Source organism: Selaginella moellendorffii, unplaced genomic scaffold, assembly GCF_000143415.4.
Source record: "Selaginella moellendorffii unplaced genomic scaffold, v1.0 SELMOscaffold_38, whole genome shotgun sequence".
Taxonomy (NCBI): domain Eukaryota; kingdom Viridiplantae; phylum Streptophyta; class Lycopodiopsida; order Selaginellales; family Selaginellaceae; genus Selaginella; species Selaginella moellendorffii.
The window spans coordinates 492,745-515,488 of NW_003314299.1; the positions used below are offsets into that span (position 1 = coordinate 492,745).

The 22,744-nt window shown below is 45.5% G+C and overlaps 5 protein-coding genes and 1 long non-coding RNA gene across 7 annotated transcripts; 2 read left to right on the forward strand and 4 right to left on the reverse strand.

The window, feature by feature from the left end:
* The first annotated feature begins 3,452 nt into the window (after positions 1-3,452).
* On the forward strand, positions 3,453-5,653 carry LOC112349322 (pentatricopeptide repeat-containing protein At2g35030, mitochondrial-like). Of its 2 annotated transcripts, none has more exons than XM_024683585.1 (2): positions 3,453-5,394; positions 5,448-5,653. In XM_024683585.1, the coding sequence occupies exon 1, from the start codon at positions 3,519-3,521 to the stop codon at positions 4,479-4,481; it is 963 nt and encodes a 320-aa protein (XP_024539353.1). In that variant the 5' UTR covers positions 3,453-3,518; the 3' UTR covers positions 4,482-5,394; positions 5,448-5,653. The 2 variants fall into 2 exon arrangements, with proteins under 2 accessions (XP_024539353.1, XP_024539352.1); XM_024683584.1 differs by having other exon boundaries at positions 3,453-5,390.
* On the reverse strand, positions 5,514-19,683 carry LOC112349321 (calnexin homolog). Its single transcript, XM_024683583.1, has 5 exons — positions 19,249-19,683; positions 6,212-6,655; positions 6,069-6,140; positions 5,874-6,005; positions 5,514-5,814 (listed from the first exon to the last, which is right to left on the reverse strand). The coding sequence occupies exons 1-5, from the start codon at positions 19,666-19,668 to the stop codon at positions 5,674-5,676; spliced, it is 1,209 nt and encodes a 402-aa protein (XP_024539351.1). The 5' UTR covers positions 19,669-19,683; the 3' UTR covers positions 5,514-5,673.
* On the reverse strand, positions 8,764-10,644 carry LOC112349320 (apolipoprotein N-acyltransferase-like). The gene is made up of 3 exons (XM_024683582.1): positions 9,395-10,644; positions 9,180-9,344; positions 8,764-9,124 (listed from the first exon to the last, which is right to left on the reverse strand). Exons 1-3 carry the CDS (start codon positions 10,585-10,587, stop codon positions 8,842-8,844), a joined length of 1,641 nt encoding a protein of 546 aa, XP_024539350.1. The 5' UTR covers positions 10,588-10,644; the 3' UTR covers positions 8,764-8,841.
* Positions 16,711-17,582, reverse strand: LOC112349325. The gene is made up of 2 exons (XR_002993362.1): positions 17,126-17,582; positions 16,711-17,066 (listed from the first exon to the last, which is right to left on the reverse strand). It is a non-coding gene; the product is annotated as an uncharacterized LOC112349325 (long non-coding RNA).
* A 671-nt stretch (positions 19,684-20,354) lies between the features above and the next one.
* Positions 20,355-20,906, forward strand: LOC112349354 (pentatricopeptide repeat-containing protein At4g02750-like). Its single transcript, XM_024683632.1, has one exon. The coding sequence runs from the start codon at positions 20,355-20,357 to the stop codon at positions 20,904-20,906; it is 552 nt and encodes a 183-aa protein (XP_024539400.1).
* Positions 20,907-21,336: 430 nt separating this feature from the next.
* LOC112349323 lies at positions 21,337-22,286 on the reverse strand. The gene is made up of 2 exons (XM_024683586.1): positions 22,011-22,286; positions 21,337-21,955 (listed from the first exon to the last, which is right to left on the reverse strand). The coding sequence occupies exons 1-2, from the start codon at positions 22,211-22,213 to the stop codon at positions 21,649-21,651; spliced, it is 510 nt and encodes a 169-aa protein (XP_024539354.1). The 5' UTR covers positions 22,214-22,286; the 3' UTR covers positions 21,337-21,648.
* Between the last annotated feature and the right edge of the window lie 458 nt (positions 22,287-22,744).

Below are 22,744 nucleotides of genomic sequence, written 5' to 3' on the forward strand. Positions count from 1 at the left end.
AGGGCGATGTCCTTCTGGAAGAAATCACCTGAGAAAATGGAGACCCTGGCGCTGCTGTAGAACAAGATTGAGAAAGCAATGGCCCCAAACGCCAGGGAGTGGCCCACGATGCAGCTGTGTAGCACGCTTCTCATCGGATTTTTCCTTAACGGGCTGTGGCTCACCTGTTAACTTGATTCAACCGTTGGCAGCCGTCGGATTGGCCACAGCCCGTTAACTTGATTCAACTGTTGGCAGCCGTCGGATTGAGTCAGGTTCTCTGCGAGAATGTGGCTGACAATTGCCAGGTTCTCTAGAACCTAGCTGCCAGCTGCCAGGTTCTAGAGAACTAGGCTACCAGTTGCCAATTGTAGAGAACCCTCTCATCCTCCAATAACATTATTCCACGTGTCCGTTAACGGTCTCACCACAGCCCGTTAAGGCTGTTCTCGGGCACAGCCACGGTGACAGTATATTCAAATGAGGACATTGACTATTCCATTGTGTAGACCAGTTATTTTTACCAATCCTTCCATTGTGTAAACCAGCTATTCCATGTGAGGCACCAGAACTTAGTTGCCAGCTGCCAGGTTCTGGAGAACCAGGCTACCAGTTGCCAATTCTAGAGAACCCTCTCATCCTCCAATAACATTATTCCACATGTCCGTTAACGGTCTCGCCACAGCCCGTGTCCGTTAACGGTCTCGCCACAGCCCGTTAAGGCCGTTCCCGGGCACAGCCACGGTGACAGTATATTCAAATGAGGACATTGACTATTGACTACCATGTGAGGCAACTAATCATCCACTTGTACCGCAGTCCCACGGTGGATACCTTTGTTCGTGGATACTCCACACAGAAGGACGTACGCATGGATGCCCAATACGTACGATTCCATGTGAGGCAACTAGTCATCCACTCGTACCGCAGTCCCACGGTGGATACCTTCGTCCGTGGATACTCCACACAGAAGGACGTACGCATGGATGCCCAATACGTACGATTCCAGACATATGCATGGATGCCCAATACGTACGATTCCATGTGAGGCAATTAGTCATCCACTCGTACCGCAGTCCCACGGTGGATACCTTCGTCCGTGGATACTCCACACAGAAGGACGTACGCATGGATGCCCAATACATACGATTCCATGTAAGGCAACTAGTCATCCACTCGTACCGCAGTCCTACGGTGGATACCTTCGTCCGTAGATACTCCACACAGAAGGACGTACGCATGGATGCCCAATACGTATGATTCCAGACATATGCATGGATGCCCAATACGTACGATTCCATGTGAAGCAATTAGTCATCCACTCGTACCGCAGTCCCACGGTGGATACCTTCGTCCGTGGATACTCCATACAGAAGGACGTACGCATGGATGCCCAATACATACGATTCCATGTAAGGCAACTAGTCATCCACTCGTACCGCAGTCCTACGGTGGATACCTTCGTCCGTGGATACTCCACACAGAAGGACATACGCATGGATGCCCAATATGTACGATTTCAAATTTAGGGGTAGGAATATACCTTGCTCAAGGGTATATTATACTTTTAAGTAACCACTAATCAATAGGAATCAAACCCGTGCCATTTGCTCCGATACCAACTGTAGCGCACCTTATCTCTCTCCCCTTAAGCCAACTAGAAAAGGGGCAATTGCTTAATGAGAGAGCCCTTAGTGGCTATTTTATCCCCATTTATCCCCCAAGGTTCCAAGGATCCACAGTGACAGTATATCCAAATCTCATCCCATGATTACATGCGCTACAACGGCCCTGTCGTGGAGAATCGCCGAGAACCACACCATGAGGAATGAGATCCCATCGATCCCCCACACGCCGGTGCTCATCACCAGCGGCAAGATTGTAACCTGGGAAACGGCGGGATGGAGGAAGGAGCCGACGCCGCCGAATCGATTCCATAACAACCACGCCGTGGTCAGATCGACGCGAATACCAGCGGCTGGGACGTTCTTGCTCGGTCAAAACGCTTCCTGTAGCCGATGCTTGCAACAAATGGGAGGAGAAGAAACATCCACAGTGCCAGTGCCCAAATTCTTCCCACAATTGGCACGCTGCTGGTGGTGGAGTTGTCCAGGCTCACCTTTCCCGGGAAGAATGCCAGGAACGCTAGGCTTGTGGCAGTGGTGTGGAGGATGAGCATCAGGAGAATTGTGAGCGCCCCAGAGCTCCATGAGCAAGAATTGTGCGAAATCCCTGATTTGTGGAAGAAATGCAGGAGGAAAAATGGTTGGAGCCAAGAACAAATTGCAACAGTTTGGAAACCAGAGAAGAAAGTGCACGCCACTGAGAGAATGGCCAACGGTGCCACCTTCTTCATGTCTCTTGGTGCTTGTTTAATTTATATTCTTATTATATTCATAAAAAATTAAAATATTTATAAGGTGAAAGAAAAATACTATAAATATTTAGGGAATATACTTTAATTTATTGGTTTTAATTTTTTCACTCATAAAATTCGTTTGTAATCAGTGCTTAATAGTATATCTTAAATATAGACTAAACGTCTAAAGTTAACTGAAATCCCTCAGAGGAAAAAAAAATTGTCCTACTTGACTTTCTTGTAATACAAGACTCCTATCCCCTTCCCGATATTTACATCTTCTTTCCCACTTGTATTTTTTGGATTATAAAATATTAAAACCATGAAATAATTATATTTGTTTAAGCTGCTACCTAGAGGTCATTAATATTTGATATGGCCAAAGATAACTCACCATCATTTAAAAAAAAAATTTGATTTTTGGACTACAAATTTTTGAATTTTTGCTTTGTTCCCACCAAGTTGCAAAAGTTATTGAAAACAATCTAAAAAAATGTTATATTCAAACAGGGCTATTATTCTGATTTACATAAAAGTTTAATATAAAAAGAAAGAACCAATTATACTTTATTTTTCAATTAGTTAAAAATTTTGGGATATTTTGGATTAAATATTCTTAGGTTTGAATAATAATGCGTTAGATAACTTCCCAGAAATTAAAATTATATTAGTTGGCTAGGGGAATCACACTATATGTTTAATAAACATCTAATAAAAGAGTGGGGTTCTCAAGGGAGTGCTACTTAAAAAAATGATCAAATATAAAAAGAAAAAGTTTATGAATAAGAATGCATATCTTTTTTCAATTAGTTAAAGATTTTGGGATATTATTGTGAAATATAGAAAGAAAGAGCATATGAATAAAACATTTCATTTTGCAACTGATTAAGGGTATTAGGATATTGAGTGTTAGGATAACCACTTTTAGCACTAACTTTGATATTTTAAAATATTCTACCATCTAATAATTAAATTCATTTTGTGTTTAAACACTTTTTTAGTATATTCTACTTTATTCTACTATTTAATTTGGATTGATCAATTAGGTTAATAAAAAATACTAAACAGTGTTACAAACAAATTATTCTTCTCATAATGAGTTTTTATTATTATCATTAAATATTATTTAATCTAGGCATGTTCTTACAACAATCTTGAGTCCAATATTTTGGGTTGGATTATGAACAGAAACTCTAACATTCATTTTATTCAATCCTGCAAAAGCCTTTATGAAGCAAGAGAGATTTACTTGAATCTTAAAAGGAATCATCCACTTTCTGATGATTCCTTCCTCAGCAACAAACTCATCCAGATGTTTGGCAAATATGGAAGCCCACAAGAGGCACCCCAAATCTTTGATACCATCAAACACAAAGACTCCTTTTCGTGGGCTTTCACTCAAAACTCCCATCTTAAACATGCAAAAGAGATCTTCGACAAAATGCCGCAAAAGGATGTCTTTGCATGGACATCCATGCTCTTGGCATATGCCCGAAATGGGCATCTTGTCAATGCCCAAAAAACATTTGATGAGATGCCGCAACACAGCCTTCTCTCATGGAGTGCAATCCTGTCAGTCCACGCACACAGCTGGGATCTAAAATATGCCGAAAGGATTATCTCCGGGATGCCCGAGTATGATCTCGTGTCTAGGAATTCCATTCTTGCGGCATACGCCCGGAACGGGCATGTAGAGGGAGCGAAACGTGTTTTCGATTCTATGGAGGCTCGTGACCTTGTGTCATGGACGACAATCTTGGTTGCCTTGTCGCAGGGCGGAGATTTGCACGGAGCAAAGCTTTTGTTTGATGCAATGCCGCAGCACGATCTCGTCGCCTGGACCACGATGCTTGGCGCGTACGGACTGAACGAGGATGTCGATTCGGCACAAAGGATTTTCCGCGAGATGCCTGAGATAGATCTCGTTTCGTGCAAAACCGTGATGCGATGCTGCCGTGATGCTAGACAATCAAAGCTTATATTTGACTCCATGGCGCAGAGAGCTCTCTTGTCGTGGACAACAATGCTCGCTGTTCTTGCCAAGAACAGCCCCGGGGAGGAAACCAAGAGCTTTTTCTATCAAATGCCGGAGCTTGATCTTACTTCCTGTACGATAATGTTGCTCTCACAACCCTCAGACTAGGAGCTTGTGAAGATTTTATCAAATGCCGCAGCTAGACCTGTGCTCTTGGAACTCTATTCTTTCGGCGTATGCTCAATCTGGGCATTGTGACTTTGCTTTAAGACTCTTTAACGAGATGCCCGAAATGGATATGGTTTCGTGGAACACAATGTTAAATGCGTTTGTTCTAACTAGCAAACTACGTGAAGCTGCTTTACTCTTCACGACGCCAAAGATCTAATCTTAAGCATGCCGTTCGTTCCCAGTGCTCTCGAGTGGACGTGCCTTCTCGGAGCATGCAAGAGCCACGAGGATTATAACAATCTAATACTGGGAGACGATGTAGTGAGATCTGTAATGGACGTAGCCGACGCAACCCCCAAGACACCCTATGCTTTACTAGCAAATGTCTACACAAGCTCCCAAACAAAAAATCAATGATAGCGCGTGGACCTGGAGAAGTTTATGCAATCAGTGCCACGTCGTGACACTTCATCAGAGTGTTCAAGAAACGCAAGACATAACACTACAAACTTGCAGTTGTCTATCCAATCTTTGAGGAATACGTGCATAAAATCTCGTCAAATTGTGCGTGAAGGAAGTTGCTTTGCTTGCTTCATATGGTCAGACCTTGTGGCCAATCAGATGTTCTCCTGCCTAGTATATAAGTGCAAGCCTCCTCGCATCGATCATACCTTTCTCTTGCGCAATCCAAGATGTGTTTCGGTTTCTCTCAATCCTCTAGGCGAAAGCAGAGGCAAAGGCGCCCGTCTGCAGCAACAGGCGCCTTCGTGGGGGATGCCGGCAGTGGCGGAGCTTGTGCTGGCACTGGCGGCGGAGGCTGTGGTGGTGGTGGTGGTGGTGGCTGCGGAGGCGGCGGCGGCGGAGCCTGCTAAATACTCTGTATGAGAAATAGCCATGCATATGAATGTTTGTAAATATACATATTCCTGGGTTTTCCAATTGAACTTGTTTGTTTTTCTACAGCCAAGGATTGAGCTGGCCACGACCTTAGCACTGTTTCGGAACTAGTAAGTAGAATCTCGTAGAATCTATTCAGCAATTCTATGTACTTCAGGTACTATAGTGATTCAAGTAAAATCCAAAAAAAGGGAAACATCCAACTTACAATACAACGTTTTGAGCGCTCTTCTCTTGTCTTCTCTCGAGTAAAAGCTTTGATTCTTCTAGCTCTCTCTCGCCTCCTGTTTTCTTACGATTCGCGTCGGGTTCTCCTTTGACGGGCGCCCTCGCCTTCCTTCTCAATCTCGTTGCCACCCGCGTCGTCCTCCGCCTTGTCCTTGGAATCGTCCGGGCTGGAGATGTCTTCCTTCTTGGACTTCTCTACAGTCACCTACGCAAGACAAACAACCATGACAGTCCAAAACTCGCGCAGGGTATTGCTAATTGTACCTTCGTCTTCTTGGGGGGCGATTTCTTGCCACCAAAAAGAATCTTAAACAGCGTGACCACCAAGACGAGCGGGATCACAGCTATGGCGCTCAAAGAAATGGTTGGGAACTTCTCGGCCTTCTCCAGAAGATCCTGTCACAAACGAAAAGAAAGTTAGAATACGAGACAAAGTCCATGCTCATGTGTTTTACTTACAAGAATCTTTTCCTTCTGTGACGCCAAAGCCGGGATGTCGGCAACCTTGCGCAGGTACTCAAACATCTTTGCCTGAAAAGATTCAAGGTCGTCACACACACAAAGAAAAAAAAAAACGACAAAAGAACACAAAGGAAAAGTACCTGGATGCCGTCAGGACTCGGAGTCGCTTCTTCAATTTTTTGCTTCTCCTTCTCAGCCTTGTACTTGGGCTTCCATTTCGTCTCCCTGTACTCTGCTGCCACAGCCTCTTCGGTCGCCACCAGGATGTTGTCAAAAAGAATGCCGTCCTGCATCGTCCAGATCTCGATCCCAATCGCCGAGATCGGCTCTAGATCCGGCTTGTCCAACTCGAAGTACTCCGGGTTCGGTATTTGCTTCGGAGCCCAGATCCCCTTGTAAGCCGGGTTGTCGATCATCGGAGGATACCACTTCCCCTTGTAGTCCGGGTTCCTCTTCATGGGCCTCTTCCATTCTCCACACCCAGACGCTTCCTCACACTTTGGGTTGCTGATCTTCGGGGGCTCCCACTCGCCATCCTCCTCGTCGTCCCAGTCCGCGGGCTTGCTAGCTTCCGGATCGTCAACCTCGTCCGGCGGGCTTGACCGCCTCCGCGTCCTCGATCTCCAGTGGAGCGTCCTCGTCCCAATCCTTGGGCTTGGTCGCTTCCGGATCGGGGATCTTCGCCCGCTCGTCCCAGTCCTGGGGCTTCTTGTCGTCGGGATCGGGGATGGTCTTGGGCGGGATCACGGCCGGCTCGAAGTCGCTCGCGAGGAGGTCGACGCTCTTCTCCTCCTTGCCGTCGACGAGGATCTTGAGCGTGTTCGGGTAGATCACTGCCGTGTAGACGTGAGAGAGCTTGTCAGCCACTGGCGATGGCGGGTACTTGAGGTGATGCTCGATGTGCTTGTCGGATTTGGGGCCCTTGTGCTTGTAGATGAAGTGCACCTTGTTGGTGGTGCCACATTTGTCCAGCCCAAACATGATTGAGTAGGGGGATTCGTTGCTGAAATTGCCGGGCGTCCATTGTAGGAGAAGGAACTTGAGATAGGCGATGCCACATTCTAATCCCTTCTGGAATTATAGAGATTGGGTTTAAACCTTAGTCAAACAGACAATGAGTTAAATTATGTTTTAAGTCCCATTATCCTTATTATGCTCATCAAACTCAAAAGCTCAAGAGTGGTTATGTGGTGAAAAACTTTAAGAGAATATTAGATTTTGTATTTTTACACTAGATATTAAAGCTTAATTTAATTTTGATGGCTGACAAATATAGACGGAAAACCAAGGTTGGTAAACCTTAAGAGAAGTACCATAGTGACCAGAGGATAGCTTAAATATGATTGTAGATATTTGACAAAATGATATGTTAAAGTTTAGTATTGTGGAGTTCACTATTGTATGTCTATGCAGGATCAAGAGATATGGACTTTGACATGACGATTTTTCGATAAAATGCCATACCAACAGCTAGTTTCTTGGAACACCATGCTTGATGCTTATGCCCAAAACGGGTATATGGTAGAAGCAAGGGTCATGTTCAATGCAATGGTGGAGAAGGACGTAATTTCTTGGACTAGAATGCTTGCTGCCTATGGCCTTAGTGGCCAGAGTTCACTTGCAAGAAAAACTTTTGCCCAGATGCCAGGGAAGAATGAAGTTTCATGGGATGCAATGCTCACTGCATGTACCCAAGCAGGGGATTTTGTTTCTGTGTTTGAGTTGTTTCACACTATGCAGCTGGCCGGCATTTACAACCAAGTTGGATTTGTCTCCACTCTCAATGCTCACGGCCAAGTTGGGAGTGTTAAATGTGCTAGAAGTTGCTTTGTTTCGATGGCTTTTGACTGTGGCATTCAGCCATGTCACCAGCATTACTCCTGCATAATCGATGGCTTGGCAAGAGCTGGTTACATCGACAATGCAAGAGAACTCATTGGAAACATGCCATTTGTTCCCATTTCTTTGGATTGGCTGTGCCTTTTAGCTGCATGTCGGAGCCTCGAGTGTGGAACCTGCGTATCAAAATGGGTGTCTGGAATTGCGAGCAGCAGAGCTATGTATCCTCTCCTGGCAAATGTATGGGCTTGGCATTGATAGAATCTAAGGAAAAAATAAACTGCTGCCTGGATTATGTTGTCAAATTGCTCGAGAATTTGAGACTAGAAGTACCAATTGCGTTTCATGCTTACAAAATGGGAAAAATACAAATCATTTGTCTATATAACACCCATCATTCCCAGGATGTGAGCGTGGACCTCCTGGACCAAATCATCAGAGGCTCTGAGAGATCGTGAGCAACTTCAATCAGACAGATACCTTGCAATACCTAGCGATTGAGGTGTGTGGAAAGTGCAGCAGGCGAAAATTGTGTTTGATGATCCGCCTGAGGGAATGTGTTTGATTCTATGCGAATGTTCTCAAAACTCGTCATGGAAAACTAGAAAACGATCAATGTTTAATGCCTGACGACGATACTTGCTGCCATGATAGGTACTAACAAAGCAAATATTTCTTTGCCCCACGATGCTCACACGTCGGAGCGATGGAGATACGCGATGCCCTCGTCATGGCAGCGTGGGGCTGCCTTCTTTGCAATCGATACTCCAGCTGACTCGATCCAACGCCTTGGACTCCTCCAAATCATGTGGTGCTTCGGTATCCGGCCTAGTGTCGCTGTACCAAAGGACGATTAAGTCAATGCAAATGCTACGTCCATTTCACCCATGTTTTGTATACACTTCCTTACAGATTGGGCTTCACAAGAATCTTAGACAAGCACGCTTGATTCCTCTGACAACAGCACGCAACGTAGCTCCGACCTCTCAAACTCCTTGAAGGATCGGTCACCAGTGATGTAGAACACAAAGGCGGGAGGGGACTTGTCAAGGATGTACATCACGGCTCCAAGAGGGAGGCAGAGCATGGAGACGTGTACCGCAGCGAGTGCTGCCACTAGCCAAGCGTAAAGAAAGCCATAGCTTGGGTAAAGTGTCCAGGCCTTCCCGGGTACTGGGAGTGCCATGGCGAAGACCGAGTCAGAGATACCTTCCCTGCCAAAGAAACAGAAGAATATTAGAGAGCTTTGATTGATCAAAACTGTCACACCTGTAATCGAATGTCTGGAGATATGGATCTACAACCGCTGAAACGCCTCCCGTGGAGCATCGAAACCAACTAAAGCCATTCTCCACAACACGGAAAGCATCGGCCTCTATCACCCGGGGACCAGTTGGTCCCCAAGTCGCGGCTGGTTGGAGCATGATATCAATCCTAGCACATTCACGAGAAATTTAGAGAACACCGTCATAACTTCGCTCTACCTCTTTTTCCCGGCCTGCCGCATCAGGTCTGGAAACTCGAAATCATAACAAATAGCTCCTCCAATCCACCCGAGCTCGGTCTTGATGGCAGGAAGAATGGGATCCCCTGGAGTTCCATACCACTCCATGAATGGAACCAAGTGGGATTTCCTGTAGCTAAATCCAATGGAGCCATCGGGAAGAACGAGGTCGAAATAGTTCCCGACGCTCGCGTCCTTGTACTCGTAAGTGATGCCAACGTAGGCACCGTGCTGGGAAGCGATCTGTCCGGCTTTGAATTGGAGAGAATCCCTCTCCTGTTTGAGGTCGAGTTTCACCGCAGCCTCGGACCAGAGGACCAATCGATCGCCGGCTCGGAGGCGCTGGCTCGTCCTGTTGAGCATCACATCCATGTCCTCGTAGAAGAGGAGCTTGCCCAGGACGCAAGAGACCGGCACTGTTTTCTTCATCGTGAGGGCGATGTCCTTCTGGAAGAAATCCCCCGAGAAAATGGAGACCCTGGCGCTGCCGTAGAACAAGATCGAGAGAGCAATGGCTCCAAACGCCAGGGAGTGGCCGCGATGCAGCTGCGTAGCACGCTTCTTGTCGGATTTCTCCATCTTGGAAAGATTCTCGTCGAGAACGGCCCTGTCGTGGAGAATCGCCGAGAACCACGCCATGAGGAATGCGATCCCATCGATCCCCCACACGCCGGCGCTCATCACCAGCGGCAAGATTGTAACCTGGGAAACGGCCGGATGGAGGAAGGAGCCGACGCCGCCGAATCGATTCCACAACAACCACGCCGTGGTCCAGATCGACGCGAATACCAGCGGCTGGGAGATTCTTGCTCGATCAAAACGCTTCCTGTAGCCGATGCTTGCAAGAAATGGGAGGAGAAGAAACATCCACAGCAACAGTGCCCAGATTATTCCCACAATTGGCACCCTGCTGGCCTTGGAGTTGTCCGGGCTCACCTTTCCCGGGAAGAATGCCAAGAATGCCAGGCTCGCGGCGGTGGTCTGGAGGAGGAGCGCCAGGAGAATTGTGAGCGCTGCGGAGCGCCATGAGCAAGAATTGCGCGAAATCCCTGACTTGAGGAAGAAATGCAAGAGGAGAAATGGCTGGAGCCAAGAACAAATGGCAACGTTTTGGAATCCGGAGAAGATGGTGCATGCAGCCGAGAAAATGACCAACAGTGCCACCTTCGTCATGTCTCTTGGTGCTTGTTTGAATGTAGGTGGTAATTTATATTCTTATTATATTCATCAAAAATTAAATTATTTATAAGGTGAAAGGATTATATAATAAATATTTAGGTATATTTTAGAATATACTTTAATCTAGCAGTTTTAATTTTTTCACTCATAAAATCCTTTTGTAATCAGTGTTTAATACTATATCTTAAATATAGACCAAACCTCTGAAGTTAACTGAAAAAACTTAATTTACTTGTAATACAAGACTCCTATCCCTTTACCCATATTTACATCTTCTTTCCCACTTGTTTTTTTTGGATTATAAAAATTAAAACCATGAAATAATTATATTTGTTTAAGCTGCCACTTAGTCATTAATGTTTTGATATGGCCATGAGATAACTCACCATCATTTAAAAAATTCTTTTGATTCTTGGATTGCAAATCTTTAATTTTTTGCTTTGTTCCCACCAAGTTGCAAAAGCTATTGGAAGTAATCCAAAAAAATATTATGTTCAATTGTTCCTAGAACACACTAGTTGCATAAAGTTTTTAACTTATTTGTAAATTATGAGTAATCAAAGAGAATGACTTGCATAAAAGTTCAAATATAACGAGAAAGAATCATTTTTCAATTAGTTAAGAAATTTAAAATATTTAGGGTTAAATATTGTAAATAATAATGGGTTAGATGACTTCCCGGAAATCTAAATTCTATTGATTAACTACAGGAATTATACTATATATTTGATTAACATTTAACAAAAGAATCAGGCTCTCATATGAATGTTACTTAAGAGATGATCAAATATAGAAGGAAATGCATAAAAATGTATATTTTTTTCAATTGGTTAAGGATGAAATATAGAAAGAAAGAGCATATGAATAAAATATTATATTCCAATTGATTAAGGGTATTGGGATATTGGGTCTTAGGATAACCACCTTTACCACTAACTTTGATATTTTAAGATATTCTACCATTTAATAATTAGATTGGTTTTCTATTTAAACACTTTTTTAGTATATTCTAGTTTATTCTGCTTTTAAGTTGGATAATACTAAACATGTGAGGTCCAAGTGTATGGCTATGATGTTGTATACTAATATTAGCATAGTGGGATTTTGGTAGTCATCAGATTAGTTTCAATTTAGACCACTCGCTTTTATATATAAACTAAGGTTTTTGGGTTAATTGATATGCACATTTTTTGTATTCCCTTTTCATATTCCATGTATTTACATTGCCATATTCCATACCCTCATATTGGTGGGGGTGAGGGGCATTTTTTATTGTTTTGAGTGTTTGGATTTAGGATTTTGGTTTAAATTTAAATTTTGCATCATCTAGATCTAGCTTTTCCATTTTCTTTCTTCTATTCTTTCCTTTTGTTTAGATCGTCAACCTCGTCCGGCGGGCTTGACCGCCTCCGCGTCCTCGATCTCCAGTGGAGCGTCCTCGTCCCAATCCTTGGGCTTGGTCGCTTCCGGATCGGGGATCTTCGCCCACTCGTCCCAGTCCTGGGGCTTCTTGTCGTCGGGATCGGGGATGGTCTTGGGCGGGATCACGGCTGGCTCGAAGTCACTCACGAGGAGGTTGACGCTCTTCTCCTCCTTGCCGTCGACGAGGATCTTGAGCGTGTTGTTCGGGTAGATCACTGTTGTGTAGACGTGAGAGAGCTTGTCAGCCACTGGCGATGGCAAGTACTTGAGGTGATGCTCGATGTGCTTGTAGATGAAGTGGATGTTGTTGGTGGTGCCGCATTTGTCTGGCCCAAACATGATTGAGTAGGGGGATTCGTTGCTGAAATTGCCGGGCGTCCATCCAGCCTCTTGCAGGAGAAGGAACTTGAAAAGTTCAAAAGCTCGGGGGTAGTTAGGTGGTGAAGAACCTTAAGAGGAGATTAAATCTTTTATTTTCACACTAACATTAATATTGAAACCCAATTCAATTCTCATAGCTAACAATTGTAGAGAATTAAAGTTTGGCAAACCCTAAAAGAAGTAAAGAGATAATCGTAGATGATCATTCCTTGGCAAAAGGAGGATTCTTAAGCACCAAATAGGATAGAAAAAATTTATAAACAAAACCCTCTTTTGGAAAGAATGCACATTTTAAGCTTTTACCTGAGTTAAAGTAATGACAAATAATCTTTGAAACAATAACAAAAACTTATTAAATATAAAATAACATTAAATTGCAATTTTGGATGCAAGAATAACAAAATGTATATTTAACAAAATGCCATGTTAGAATTTAGTATTGTTGCTATATGTCTATGCAGGATCAAGAGATATGGACTTGACAATGATGATTTTTCGATAAAATGCCATACCAGCAGCTAGTTTCCTGGAACACCATGCTTGATGCTTATGCCCAAAACGGGTATATGGCAGAAGCAATGGTCATGTTCAATGCAATGGTGGAGAAGGACTATAATTCTTGCTGGCTATGGCCTTAGTGGCCAGATTTCACTTGCAAGAAAAACTTTTGCCCAGATGCCAGGGAAGAATGAAGTTTCTTGGGATGCAATGCTCACTGCATGTACCCAAGCAGGGGATTTTGTTTCTGTGTTTGAGTTGTTTCACACTATGCAGATGGCCGGCATTTACAACCAAGTTGGATTTGTCTCCGCTCTCAATGCTCACGGCCAAGTTGGCAGTGTTAAATGTGCTAGAAGTTGCTTTGTTTCGATGGCTTTTGATTGTGGTATTCAGCCATGTCACCAGCATTACTCCTGCATAATCGATGGCTTGGCAAGAGCTGGTTACATCGACAATGCAAGAGAACTCATCGGAAACATGCCATTTGTTCCCACTTCTTTGGATTGGCTGTGCCTTTTAGCTGCATGTCGGAGCCTCGAGTGTGGAACCTGCGTATCAAAATGGGTGTCTGGAATTGCGAGCAGCAGAGCTATGTATCCTCCCTTGGCAAATGTATGGGCTTGGCATTGATAGAATCTAAGGAAAAAAAAACTGCTGCCTGGATTATGCTGTCAAATTGCTCGAGAATTTAAGACTAGAAGTACCAATTGCTCATGCGACTGGATTCTTGATGTTCCCATGAAGCATCGATGCTTCATGGGAAAAAAACAAATCATTTGTCTATATAACACCCAACATTCCCAGGATCTGAGCGTGGACCTCCTGGACCAAATCACCAGGGTGAGAGATCGCGAGCAACTTCAATCAAACAGATACCTTGCAATACCTAGCGATTGAGGTATGTGGAAAGCATATTTGCATTTGAACGGGTATGATTAATAAAAAACGCCGTTTAAAACGTGCATATAATATGGCGTTTAAAATGGCGTTTAAACACCAAGAATATTTTTAAAAACCCTAAAGAATATGCTTTCTTTTACTTAGGATTTAGGGTTCACGTAAAATCAGGGTTTGCAGGATCCGGAAGCGTTGAGGTAAGTCTGGGATGGGGGGAGGAAGGCAGCCATGCTGGAGCTGGGCTCATGTTCTGTCGACATCCGAGACAAGCCACGGGGTGAGTCCATGGAAGTGTAAGTATTGCTCAAATACTTACACCGGCACGGCTGAACGAGTTTATGTTCACCTTGGGGGTATGAAAGGAAGGAATGTAGAGATTTGTATAGGACAGGTGCCACTGGAGGTGGTGAACAAGGCTCGGGCATCTTTTAATTGTGTGGAGCTCACAAAGAGCTCCATGATTGCAGCAAGTCCCCAAGAGAGACTTGCCTTAGCTCACGAGATTGAGGTCAGTGAGGTGAGCGGTGGTGCCAGCTGCGGGGCAAGTGGTGGGGCTACCGGAGGGCTGGGTGAGGTGAGCAGCGGCAGTGTTCCACTTTCTGGGAGCAGCAGTCTTAAACGAAGTGCTGCACCGGCGCTGGATGGTGACATTCAAAAGATGATGAAGTCTGCAAAGGTTCAATGTCTGGATGATGCCGTGGCCGAGTTCTTCTATGTTGAAAATATCCCTTTCAACACCATTCGGAGGCCAAATCTGAGGAAGTTTCTTCAAGCTGCTATTGACTTCAGCCCTAGAGCTCTTGCACAGATGATGGGATATGAGAAGCTACGGAGTACACAACTGAAGAAGCTTTATGATAGTGTCAATGCTCGACTTGATCCAATCCATGAGGGGTGGAGAAGATATGGAGTTAGTATCGTCACCGATGGCTGGTCTAACAACCGTAGCCGATCCTTGATCAACTTCATGGCCTCCAACGTCCAGGGTTCGGTTTTCTTGAAGTCTATAAATTCCGAGGGCAGGACAAAGACGGGAGAGTGGATTTGGGTTGAGCTGAAGAAAGTGATTCAAGAAGTTGGCGAAAAAAACATTGTTCAGGTGATCACTGACAATGCATCAAACTGTGTGCAAATGGGAGAACTCATGACAGCTGAGTATCCTCACATTCTCCACAGCTAGTGTGTGTGCCACGTCTTGGACCTTCTCTTTGAAGACATTGGGAGCTTGTCATGGGTAAAACCACTGGTGAAAGGCTGCAACGAGGTGGTAACTTTTATCACCAAAAAACCTCATGTTCTGGCTTTGTTTCGGAAGCTGAGCAATGGAGATCTCATCAAGCCGGCGAGCACAAGGCTCGCTTACATGTTTCTAGTGATGTCTCAGCTCCTAAATCTGACGACCTTGGAGGCATTGAAGGAGATGGTTGTGAGCTCCGAGTGGCGGCGATTGGACGTCACGAAGACCGCCAAAGCCCAGTGCATTCAAACTCAGATCTTAGAAGAGACTCCTAACTCTTTCTGGACTAGGTGCCAGCACTTGTTGGTGCTGCTTGGACTGCTCCTCAAGGTCTTGAAGCTTGCGGACCGGGAGGGGGCAACGTCCAGTCTTATTTTCGAGGCTATGGACTGGATGAATGAGAAGCTTTCAGAGGCTGTTGAGACTGGGATTTTAGCCGAGGAAGAGGTCAAGGAGATCAACAGGTTCATGATGGAGGATCATGGCAAGGGAGGTTGGAAAGCAGCTTGTTGGTTCCAGATGCATTCGATCTTGCATGGAGTTGCTTTTGTTCTGAACCCAACTTTTCTTCATCTCCCTCTCGACCAGGAGGCTTAGGAAGATTTTGTGGAGTACCTAGAGTTGTATTGCAAAGGAGATTGAGGACTTCAACACAAGCTGCTGCACGAGTTTCAGAGTTTCCGTCAACAACTTGGCCATTTGTTTTCTTCGGAGGCAGCAAAGCAGGTGCGTATAAACTGTTTGTTTGTCAACTTTTTAAACTGATTCTCTTGTATAGATGGAGAACTGGAAACACCCGGTGAGTTGGTGGAGCAACTTTGGTGTAGGCACACTAGAACTTCAAAGGCTTGCTTTATGGATCTTGAGTCAGCTAGTTTGTGCTTCACCATGCGAGCGAAACTGGAGCTCATGGAGCATGATCTAGACGAAGAGGAAGTCTCGACTGCTCTCCAAAAACTTGGAGAAGCTGGTTTTTGTGCACACAAATATGCATGTCATACAGAAGATCGAGTCCGGGAGTTTGAGGCTTATTGAGCATGATCTTGATAACCTTGAGCTTGAGCCTCAGTGGCAAAGGATCCTTGCACTTCAAGAGGTTGTTGAAGAACCTCTTCAACAACCTGATGATGACAGTGCTAGTGGTGATGATGTTCTAGATTCGGAGGATGAAGATTAGATTAAACCTATATTATATTATGTTAAACTTTGTTTAGTAACAATTAATTATTTTTTAATTATATTAAAACTGAAAACCATTATACCCGTTCAAAAAAAAGCTAGACAGGTATTAAACATTCGATACCCGTTTGAATCCGGTTTTGTTCGAATGTTTGGATGCAAGTATGGTGGAAAGTGCAGTAGGCGAAAATTGTGTTTGATGATCTGCTGAGGTGTTTGATTCTATGCGAATGTTCTCAAAACTCTTCATCGAAAACTATCAAACGACCAATGTTTAATGCCTGACGACGACCATGATAGGTACTAAGAAAGCAAATATTCCTTTGCCCCACGATGCTCACACAAAGCTCTTCGGAGCGATGGAGATGGAACGATGCCCTCGTCAAGGCAGCGTGGGGCTGCCTTCTTTGCAATTGACACTCCAGCCGACTCGATCCAACGCCTTGGACTCCTCCAAATCGTCTGGTGCTTGTATCCGGCCTAGTCTCGTTGCGATTAAGTCAATGCAAGTGCTACGTCCATATCACCCATGTTTTGTATACACTTCCTTACAGATTGGGCTTCACCAGAACCTTAGACAAGCACGTTTGATTCCTCTGACAACAGCACGCAATGTAGCTCCGACCTCTCAAACTCCTTGAAGGATCGGTCACCAGTGATGTAGAACACAAAGGCGGGCGGGGACTTGTCAAGGATGTACGTCACTGCTCCAAGAGGGAGGCAGAGCATGGAGACGTGTACCGCAGCAAGTGCTGCCACTAGCCAAGCGAAAAGAAAGCCGTAGCTTGGGTAAAGCGTCCAGGCCTTCCCGAGTACTGGGAGTGCCATGGCGAAGACTGAGACGGAGATACCTTCCCTGTCAAGCAAAGGGAAACTAAAGAATATCACAGCCGCATTGATCTAACACTGTCACACCTGTAATCGAATGTCTGCAGATATGGATCTACAACCGCTGAAACGCCTCCCGTGGAGCATCGAAACCAGCTAAAGCCGTTCTCCACAACGTGGAAAGCATCGGCCTCTTTCACCCGGGGACCAGTTGGTCCCCAAGTCTCGGCTGGTTGGAGCACGATATTAATCTTAGCACATCCACCAAGAACTTAAAGAACATCATCATAACTTCGCTCTACCTCTTTTTCCCGGCCTGGCGCATCATGTCTGGAAACTCGAAATCTTAACAAATAGCTCCTCCAATCCGGCCAAGCTCGGTCTTGATGGCAGGCAGAATGGGATCCCCTGGAGTTCCATACCACTCCACGAATGGAAGCTTTTCTGTAGCTAAATCCAATGGAGCCATCGGGAAGAACGAGGTCGAAATAGTTCCCGACTCTTCCAGTGCTCGCGTCCTTGTACTCGTAAGTGATGCCAATGTAGGCGCCGTGCTGGGAAGCGATCTGTCCGGCTTTGATTTGAATCAGTGCCACGTCGTGACACTTCATCAGAGTGTTCAAGAAACGCAAGACGTAACACTACAAACTTGCAATTGTCTATCCAATCTTTGAGGAATACGTGCATAAAATCTCGATCATACCTTTATCTTGCGCAATCCAAGATGTGTTTCGGTTTCTCTCAATCCTCTAACAGGCGAAAGCAGAGGCGAAGGCGCCCGTCTGCAGCACCGGGCGCCTTCGTGAGTGGTGGCGGAGCTTGTGCTGGCACTGGCGGCGGAGGCTGTGGTGGCGGTGGCGGCGGTGGTGGTGGTGGTGGCTGCGGAGGCGGCGGTGGAGGCTGCTAAATACTCTGTATGAGAAATAGCCATGCATATGAATGTTTGTAAATATACATATTCCTGGGTTTTCCAATTGAACTTGTTTGTTTTTCTACAGCCAAGGATTGAGCTGGCCACGATCTTAGCACTGTTTTGGAACTAGTAAGTAGAATCTCGTAGAATCTATTCAGCAATTCTATGTACTTCAGGTACTATAGTGATTCAAGTAAAATCCAAAAAAAAGGGAAACATCCACTTACAATACAACGTTTTGAGCTCTCTTCTCTTGTCTGCTCTCGAGTAAAAGCTTTGATTCTTCTAGCTCTCTCTCGCCTCCTGTTTTCTTACAATTCGCGTCGGGTTCTCCTTTGGCGGGCGCCCTCGCCTTCCTTCTCAATCTTGTTGCCAGCCGCATCGTCCTCTGCCTTGTCCTTGGAATCGTCCGGGCTGGAGATGTCTTCCTTCTTGGACTTCTCTACAGTCACCTGTTGCCAGCCGCATCGTCCTCTGCCTGATCCTTGGAATCGTCCGGGCTGGAGATGTCTTCCTTCTTGGACTTCTCTACAGTCACCTGCGCAAGACAAACAACCATGACAATCCAAAACTCGCGCAACGGTATTGGCTAATTGTACCTTCGTCTTCTTGGGGGGCGATTTCTTGCCACCAAAAAGAATCTTAAACAGCGTGACCGAAAAGAAAGTTAGAATACGAGACAAAGTCCATGTTCATGTGTTTTACTTACAAGAATCTTTTCCTTCTGTGACGCCAAAGCCGGGATGTCGGCAACCTTGCGCAGGTACTCAAACATCTTTGCCTGAAAAGATTCAAGGTCGTCACACACACACAAAAAAAAAAAGACGGACAAAAGAAAACAAAGGAAAAGTACCTGGATGCCGTCAGGACTAGGAGTCACTTCTTCAATTTTTTGCTTCTCCTTCTCAGCCTCGTACTTGGGCTTCCATTTCGTCTCCCTGTACTCTGCTGCCACAGCCTCGTCGGTCGCCACCAGGATGTTGTCAAAAAGAATGCCGTCCTGCATCGTCCAGATCTCGATCCCTATCGCCGAGATCGGCTCTAGATCCGGCCTGTCCAACTCGAAGTACTCCGGGTTCGGTATTTGCTTCGGAGCCCAGATCCCCTTGTAAGCCGGGTTGTCGATCATCGGAGGATACCACTTCCCCTTGTAGTCCGGGTTCCTCTTCATGGGCCTCTTCCATTCTCCACACCCAGACGCTTCCTCACACTTTGGGTTGCTGATCTTCGGGGGCTCCCACTCGCCATCCTCCTCGTCGTCCCAGTCCGCGGGCTTGCTAGCTTCCGGATCGTCAACCTCGTCCGGCTCGTTGTCCAGCCAGTCATCGGGCTTGACCGCCTCCGCGTCCTCGATCTCCAGTGGAGCGTCCTCGTCCCAATCCTTGGGCTTGGTCGCTTCCGGATCGGGGATCTTCGCCCGCTCGTCCCAGTCCTGGGGCTTCTTGTCGTCGGGATCGGGGATGGTCTTGGGCGGGATCACGGCCGGCTCGAAGTCGCTCGAGAGGAGGTCGACGCTCTTCTCCTCCTTGCCGTCGACGAGGATCTTGAGCGTGTTGTTCGGGTAGATCACTGCTGTGTAGACGTGAGAGAGCTTGTCAGCCACTGGCGATGGCAGGTACTTGAGGTGATGCTCGATGTGCTTGTCGGATTTGGGGCCCTTGTGCTTGTAGATGAAGTGCACCTTGTTGGTGGTGCCACATTTGTCCAGCCCAAACATGATTGAGCAGGGGGATTCGTTGGGCGTCCATTGTAGGAGAAGGAACTTGAGATAGGCGATGCCACACTTTAATTCCTTCTGGAATTATAAAGATTGGGTTTAAACCTTAGTCAAATAGACAATCACATAAGTGGGGAGTTAAATTATGTTTTAAGTTAGTCAACTATGCTTATCCTTATTATACTCATCAAAAGGTTATGTGGTGAAAAACTTTAAGACAATATTAGATTTTGTATTTTCACACTAGATTATAACATTGGTATTAAAGCTTAATTTAATTCTCATGGCTGACAAATATAGAAGGAAAACCAAGGTTGGTAAACCTTAAGAGAAGTACCATGGTGACCAGAGGATAGCTTAAATATGATTGTAGATAATCATTCCTGAAGGATTGTTAAGCATCAAATTAAGGTAATAAAATAGAAAAAAGGCTTATAAACAAAACCCTCCTTTGTAAAAAAAATGCATGCTTTAGGATTTTACTTTAGTCCCAAAAATTAATCTTTAAAAAAATCACAAAAAGTTATTAAATATAAAATGACACTAGATTGCAAATTTAGATGCAAGAATAACAAAGTGTATATTTGACAAAATGATATGTTAAAGTTTAGTATTGTGGAGTTCACTATTGTATGTCTATGCAGGATCAAGAGATATGGACTTTGACACGACGATTTTTCGATAAAATGCCATACCAACAGCTAGTTTCTTGGAATGCCATGCTTGATGCTTATGCCCAAAACGGGTATATGGTAGAAGCAAGGGTCATGTTCAATGCAATGGTGGAGAAGGACGTAATTTCTTGGACTAGAATGCTTGCTGCCTATGGCCTTAGTGGCCAGAGTTCACTTGCAAGAAAAACTTTTGCCCAGATGCCAGGAAGGAATAAAGTATCTTGGGATGCAATGCTCAGTGCATGTACCCAGGCAGGGGATTCGGTTTCTGTGTTTAAGTTGTTTCACACTGTGCAGATGGCCGGCATTTACAACCAAGTTGGATTTGTCTCCGCTCTCAATGCTCACGGCCAAGTTGGCAGTGTTAAATGTGCTAGAAGTTGCTTTGTTTCGATGGCTTTTGATTGTGGCATTCAGCCATGTCACCAGCATTACTCCTGCATGATCGATGGCTTGGCAAGAGCTGGTTACATTGACAATGCAAGAGAACTCATCGGAAACATGCCATTTGTTCCCACTTCTTTGGATTGGCTGTGCCTTTTAGCTGCATGTTGGAGCCTCTGAGTGTGGAACCTGCGTATCTAAATGGGTGTCTGGACTTGCGAGCAGCAGAGCTATGTATCCTCTCCTGGCAAATGTATGGGCTTGGCATTGACAGAATCTAAGGTAAAAAAAACAATGTTACCTGGATTATGTTGTCAATTTGCGAGAATTTAAGACTAGAAGTCAAACTCTTACCAACTGCGTTTCATGCTTTCAAATATGCTATATTGCACATTCTATGTGTCTACAACACCCAACATTCCAAGGATCTGAGCGTGGACCTCCTGGACCAAATCACCAGAGGCTTTCAGGGATCGCGAAGAACTTCAATCAGACAGATACCTTGGAAACCTAATTCTCTACTTTGAGACGTCTTTCTGGCATTTTGTTGAACAAATAGCAAGGCGGATCGCTTTTTGCCTGCTATTCTATGTGAACATTCTCAAAACTCTTAAAATCTGAATGTTTGATGCCTACTTGCTGCAATGATAGCTACTAACGAAGCAAAGACATTGGCCACGATGCTCGCACGAAGCTCTTCGGAACGATGGAGATGGAAGGCGATGCGCCTTGGCACTGCATCGCCTTCTTTGAAATCCCTTTCCAACTCCGTGACACTCCAGCCGACTTGATCCAACGCCTTGCCTCCAAATCGTGCGGTGCTGCGGTGTCCGGCCTCAAGTCTCGGCATCTAAAAAAGTGTGATTCTCTCGCTTCACCAAACGGGCGATTAAGTCATGTCACCCATGTTTTGTACACTTGTTTACAGATTGGGCTTCACAGGAACCTTGACAAGCACGTTTGATTCCTCTGGCAATAGCACGCAACGTAGCTCCGACCTCTCAAACTCCTTGAAGGATCGGTCACCAGTGATGTAGAACACAAAGGCAGGCGGGGACTTGTCAAGGATGTACGTCACTGCTCTAAGAGGGAGGCAGAGCATGGAGACGTGTACCGCAGCGAGTGCTGCCACTAGCCAAGCGAAAAGAAAGCCGTAGCTTGGGTAAAGCGTCCAGGCCTTCCCGAGTATTGGGAGCGCCATGGTGAAGACCGAGTCGGAGATACCTTCCCTGCCAAAGAAACAGAAGAATATTAAAAAGCTTTGGTTGATCAAAACTGTCACACCTGTAATTGAATGTCTGGAGATATGGATCTACAACCGCTGAAACGCCTCCCGTGGAGCATCGAAACCAACTAAAGCCATTCTCCACGACACAGAAAGCATCGGCCTCTTTCGCCCGGGGACCGCTTGCTCCCCAAGTCTCGGCTGGTTGGAGCATGATATCAATCCTAAAAACATTCACCAGAAACTTAGAGAACACCATCATAACTGTGCTCTACCTCCTTTTCCCGGCCTGGCGCATCAGGTCTGGGAACTCGAAATCGTAACAAATAGCTCCTCCAATCTGCCCGAGCTCGGTCTTGATGGCAGGAAGAATGGGATCCCCTGGAGTTCCATACCACTCCATGAATGGAACCAAGTGGGATTTCCTGTAGCTAAATCCAATGGAGCCATCGGGAAGAACGAGGTCGAAATAGTTCCCGACGCTCGCGTCCTTGTACTCGTAAGTGATGCCAACGTAGGCGCCGTAGGAGCTTGCCCAGGACGCAAGAGACCGGCACTGTTTTCTTCATCGTGATGGCGATGTCCTTCTGGAAGAAATCCCCCGAGAAAATGGAGACCCTGGCGCTGCCGTAGAACAAGATCGAGAGAGCAATGGCTCCAAACGCCAGGGAGTGGCCGCCATGCAGCTGCGTAGCACGCTTCTTGTCGGATTTTTCCATCTTGGAAAGATTCTCGTCGAGAACGGCCCTGTCGTGGAGAATCGCCGAGAACCACGCCATGAGGAATGCGATCC

Excerpts from the sequence above, each read along its gene's own strand:
- LOC112349323 (XM_024683586.1), bottom strand. The coding sequence starts at position 22,213 with ATGATGGTGTTCTCTAAGTTTCTGGTGAATGTTTTTAGGATTGATATC. Across the intron at positions 21,956-22,010 it reads CTCCAGACATTCAATTACAG|GGAAGGTATCTCCGACTCGG; the intron begins GTGTGACAGTTT and ends TTTCTTTGGCAG.
- LOC112349354 (XM_024683632.1), top strand. The coding sequence starts at position 20,355 with ATGCCATACCAACAGCTAGTTTCTTGGAATGCCATGCTTGATGCTTAT.
- LOC112349321 (XM_024683583.1), bottom strand. The coding sequence starts at position 19,668 with ATGTTTGGGCTGGACAAATGTGGCACCACCAACAAGGTGCACTTCATC. Across the intron at positions 6,141-6,211 it reads CGAGTCCTGACGGCATCCAG|GCAAAGATGTTTGAGTACCT; the intron begins GTACTTTTCCTT and ends GAATCTTTTCAG. Across the intron at positions 6,006-6,068 it reads CACAGAAGGAAAAGATTCTT|GATCTTCTGGAGAAGGCCGA; the intron begins GTAAGTAAAACA and ends CGTTTGTGACAG.
- LOC112349320 (XM_024683582.1), bottom strand. The coding sequence starts at position 10,587 with ATGACGAAGGTGGCACTGTTGGTCATTTTCTCGGCTGCATGCACCATC. Across the intron at positions 9,345-9,394 it reads CGGCAGGCCGGGAAAAAGAG|GATTGATATCATGCTCCAAC; the intron begins GTAGAGCGAAGT and ends TGAATGTGCTAG. Across the intron at positions 9,125-9,179 it reads CTCCAGACATTCGATTACAG|GGAAGGTATCTCTGACTCGG; the intron begins GTGTGACAGTTT and ends TTTCTTTGGCAG.
- LOC112349322 (XM_024683585.1), top strand. The coding sequence starts at position 3,519 with ATGAACAGAAACTCTAACATTCATTTTATTCAATCCTGCAAAAGCCTT.